This window comes from Echinops telfairi, unplaced genomic scaffold, assembly GCF_000313985.2.
Source record: "Echinops telfairi isolate 266 unplaced genomic scaffold, ASM31398v2 ScPeMD7_2010;HRSCAF=2546, whole genome shotgun sequence".
Classification (NCBI taxonomy): Eukaryota; Metazoa; Chordata; class Mammalia; order Afrosoricida; family Tenrecidae; genus Echinops; species Echinops telfairi.
In genome coordinates, this window is record NW_022105908.1 from 6,387,790 (window position 1) to 6,392,046 (window position 4,257).

The 4,257-nt window shown below is 49.5% G+C and overlaps 1 protein-coding gene across 1 annotated transcript in view; it reads right to left on the reverse strand.

Moving 5' to 3' along the window:
* Positions 1-220, reverse strand: part of TMEM11 (transmembrane protein 11) — a 20,112-nt gene extending 19,892 nt beyond the window's left edge. The window contains exon 1 of the mRNA XM_004709187.2: positions 138-220. Coding sequence (XP_004709244.1) covers positions 138-199 — 62 coding nt within the window. The 5' untranslated portion in view covers positions 200-220. The remainder of the gene's footprint in view (positions 1-137) is intronic.
* Positions 221-4,257: the final 4,037 nt, after the last annotated feature.

The following is a 4,257-nucleotide window of genomic DNA, read 5'->3' on the forward strand; positions in this document are numbered from 1 at the left end:
GTCCCGGTGGGCACCGAGGAGGGCGGGCGGGGTGACTGCGCCCCAGGCGGGGCGGACGCTGTAGCCCAGGACCCCCCAGGGGGCTCCCCGACTCCTGAGCGGCCTCCCCCGGGGGGGCAACCACCACCAAACCGAACCTCTCTCGGGTGCTGCTGCCGCTGCTGCTCGGGCCCAGGCGCCTCCTTCCCCAAGCGGCCATCTTGGAGACACTCTGATCGCAAGCGCCTGGCGCCAAGGAGACCCCAGGCCGGCAGCGGGCCGCAGGGAACTGTAGTCCGTCCGCAGCCCCGCGGCCGCGGGGACGCCCGGAACGCACTGCGCCGGACTGTAAGTCCCAGAGTGCACTGCGCGCCGGAAGTCCCGCCTCCCGGGAGACGTCGTCCTCGCGGGCCGCCGGGAAAGCGAGTCTGTGGAAGTCACAGCCCCGCGCTCAAAGGCTGAGGTCTCCGCCGCCCGCCACTGACCCGTCCTTGGATTTCCAGAGCAAGGAGTGGGAGACGGAAACAAAGCGCCTACAGCTCCCAGCATGCCACGCTGCGCTGCCCTCCGCGAGCCCCAGCCGGCTGTGCTTCCTGCGCCTGTCCCCGGGCCGACCTAGCTCGTGGCCCTGCCCATTCGCGGGCTGGGTTCTACCCTGGGCCCCTGGGCCCCTGCCCTTTCCAGCCGTCTGTGTCTGCTCACTGAGGTTAGACGCAGCCGCTCTCAACCTGTGGGTCGAACGACCCTTTCACAGGGGTCGCCCGATTCACCCCAGTAGCAAAATGACAGTGAAGTCCCAACGAAAATAGTTTCATGGGGCAATGAATGTACAAATGTGCTTTACACAATTAGTGAGTTGTATGAGCCCCTACTAAAACGATTAAAAAATAATAAGTGTATGGTTGGGGGGGTCACCACAACATAAGGAACTGTATTAAAGGGTCGTGGCATGAGGAAGGTGGAAAACCACTGTTAGAGGAACAGAAGGTGCCGCCCGGGCCCTTTCCAAGTCACCATTCCTACAGATCGGCTGAACTTCGAGGACAATTAGACCAAAACAGACTCGAACCTTGCTGTCAAGGTGCACGCAGCTGTTGGAGGAAGTCATAAAGCAAGGAAGAGAAATCACTACAACCTGTGAGAATTGTTGCCAAGAAAGTAGGGCTTCGTGGCATCGTGTCCCTGTAAGTCAGAATTGACTCCATCGCAGTGGTTTGGTGGAGAAAATCAAATCCAGACTTCAGATAGGGCCCCTGGGCTCCCTTTTGATTCTACTACACATCATTCATCCTCCGCTGGCTTCAGAAACTGAAAGTCATCTCACAGTCTCCGTGTTTCTCAAGGCATTTGGGGGGTTTGAGCTTTTAGGTCTTCTGCATCCACAAACTATGTTGTATAAATATTCATTGCATAACTGGGAGCTGTGGTTTAGTTGGTTTACGCCTAAGGGCTGCTAACTACAAGGTTTGTAGTTTGAACCCACCGGCCACTCCGTGGGAGAAAATTGAGATTCTACTCTCGTAAAGATGAACAGTCTCAGAAACCCGTAGGGGCAGCTCTACTCTGCCCTATAGGGTGTCTGTGAGCCAGAATTGACTTTATAGCAGGGAGTGGGCGATATGCCTAATTCAGCATCATACACAGAGCCCCTGCTCTTGCCAATCCAGTCTGGTGAAGGAAGCAGCTGTCTGGTTGGAGAGGTTTATTCCAGCTAATGCAACCTAAAAGCCAGTTGTAATCTGGCCACTGCCTGTCTCTCCACTTGGAACGGCAACCCTTTCCTGCCTGTACCTTGCCACAGTAGTAAATTCAGAGGGTCATTGGGTCCCCTGATATCCCATACTCTGTCCGAATGCACTTCCTTCCTGGGCAACTTTAAATCCAAGACCCTAGTCTGATCTCTAGGAAGTACCTGCTTTCCAAATTGGATTAGATAGCCCCACCTAGAAGTACCAGTGTGCCAAAGCATAGCGCACTTCGGAGTGAAATAGGGAAAATCAATACTAGAAACAGAACATAATTTAAGATATAGTCCGTTAAAAATCCAAAATATAACAACCCCCTAACACACACACAACCACCACCACCACCACCCCTTTGCAGTAAATTCCCTTTAATCTTAACTCAATCATCAGGGATGCCCTGACTCAGAGAGTAAACAAGGGTGCATTGACCCTTCAGGGGATGAAGAGCTAAAGCAGTGGGTCCCGCCCTGTGGGCCTCCACCCCTTTGGGGTCGAACGACCCTTTCGTAGGGGTTCAGGGGTTGCCCAATTCATCACAATAGCAAAATTACAGTTATGAAGTAGCAACAAATAATTTTATGGTATGGGGGAGTCGCCACAACATGCAGAACTGTATGAAAGGGTTGTGGCATGATGAAGGTTGAGAACCACTGGTGTAAAGGACTGGAGAAATGTAGGAACAGATAAACTTACTAATAATCTTTGCAACACCTCCTGTCAGGGTGACAGAGTCCCCAAGACTTGGGATTGTAGAAAATGTTAAAGACAGGCAGCAGGACACCAGGGATCCTCATCCCATGTTAGGACTGAGAGAATGTATTTTCCAGTGGGTGTATAGAATGGGGCTTACAGATCTTTCATGACGCATGCATGTCCTACAGCTAACATAGGTCATATCATAAGTAGGCAACATAATAAACAAGCAATAAGATAAGTCCGTGTTTTGACCTAGTTCTAGTTGGCCTCAACATATCCCTCCCCCACAGCCCTCCCCAGGGGGAGTAACTGCTCAGTATCAGCAAGAGATGTCAAAACAGTCTGCTACTTTTTTTTAAATTTCTAACCGTGTTATTGACATACAACTTGAGAGACAAAGAGCATTAGGGCAGGGAAAGAGCTCCCGGAGGGAAGGGAGAGCAGAGAGAGGGGCAGGAGCATCCTGAGCTCCTGGGCGGTTCCGAAACCCAGCGAGTTGGGTCAGGGAAATCACAGCTTGTCCATGAGGCGGTGGGAGATATATAGGGCTCGAGCTAGGGAGGTGTACGTTGACAACAAGAAGGGAGATTTTTTGCTTGCAGCTGCAGGACCTTGAGTCAGGATGCGATCCGTGGGAAGTGCCTTTGTTGTTTGCCAGTCTACTCCCTGGAGTGCTGGGACAGGGCCTGCACAGCCTTGGTCTGGAGAGATAAGCTCCTTGGAATGCTGGGGCAGAAGATGCAGACTTCAATAGGTCATTCATCCTCCCGAGAGGCTGGAAACGGGGGCCTTGAAGTTCTGTCTTCCTGAGGAGCCGGAGAGGAGATGGGGGCTGCCTAGCCTGGACCCGGCCCAAACATGACTCACATATTATACAGTTCAACAGCAAAATATAAAAATGATAATTTATTGATGCTATTTAGAGTTCATCCTAAAAATAAAAGGTTGGTTTCACATCTTAAAATCAATTAATAAGCCCTCAATAAAATAATTTTTCAAAAATAAATAAAATCAATTAATATAGCATACTAAAATAACAGTTGCAGAGAAAAAACATATTATCATTTCAATAGCTGCAAAAAGGGCATGTGACACAATTTAACATCCATTCACTATAAAAATTCTTAGCAAACTTGTAAAGAAAAAAGACTTGCTTAACCTGAGTGAAGGCACTGAAGAAACACCCACCATCAACACTATTCTTTTTTTTTTTAGTTTATCAAATTATTTTTTTAATAATAGTAATCAGAATAGTTCTAAAGTACATTAACAGACTTTACTAGCTTTTTAAAAATCATTTTATTGGGGACTCGTACATAAGATGGGTTGGCTATAGGACCTGACTGCTTTTATCTGCAGGTAACTGTAAAGGTGAAACTGAGGTACAGGGAAACACGGACATAACTGACAGAACAAGGGAGAACCGAAACAAATAGCGTTATTAGGAGGAGCTCCCGGATGGGACAGACGAGATTCTGTGACCTAGGCCAACAGGTCAGGGAAGTCGTGCTCAGCAGCTGGGGGCGAGGGTTTTTAAAGGGGTGGTGAGGCAATTAGCATATGGGGTCTGGAAACCCCTAGAATTGCTTGTGGACTCCTTGTGGCTTTCTTTGAACCCAGAGCATCTGGTTTCACTGGTTATCTTATCTGGCGCCATCTGCTGCTGACCTTTGGGATGTGCAGGGAAGCACATGCAGGCCCTGGACGGGCTTCAGCTTAGTACAAACAGGGCTGCCTAGTTCGGACCCGGTGCAAACAGTAACCTTTAAGTATTGTGAAGTAGCCAGACACAGAAATGATTCATCTTATATGGTAGCTCTTTTATGACAGTTCTTTT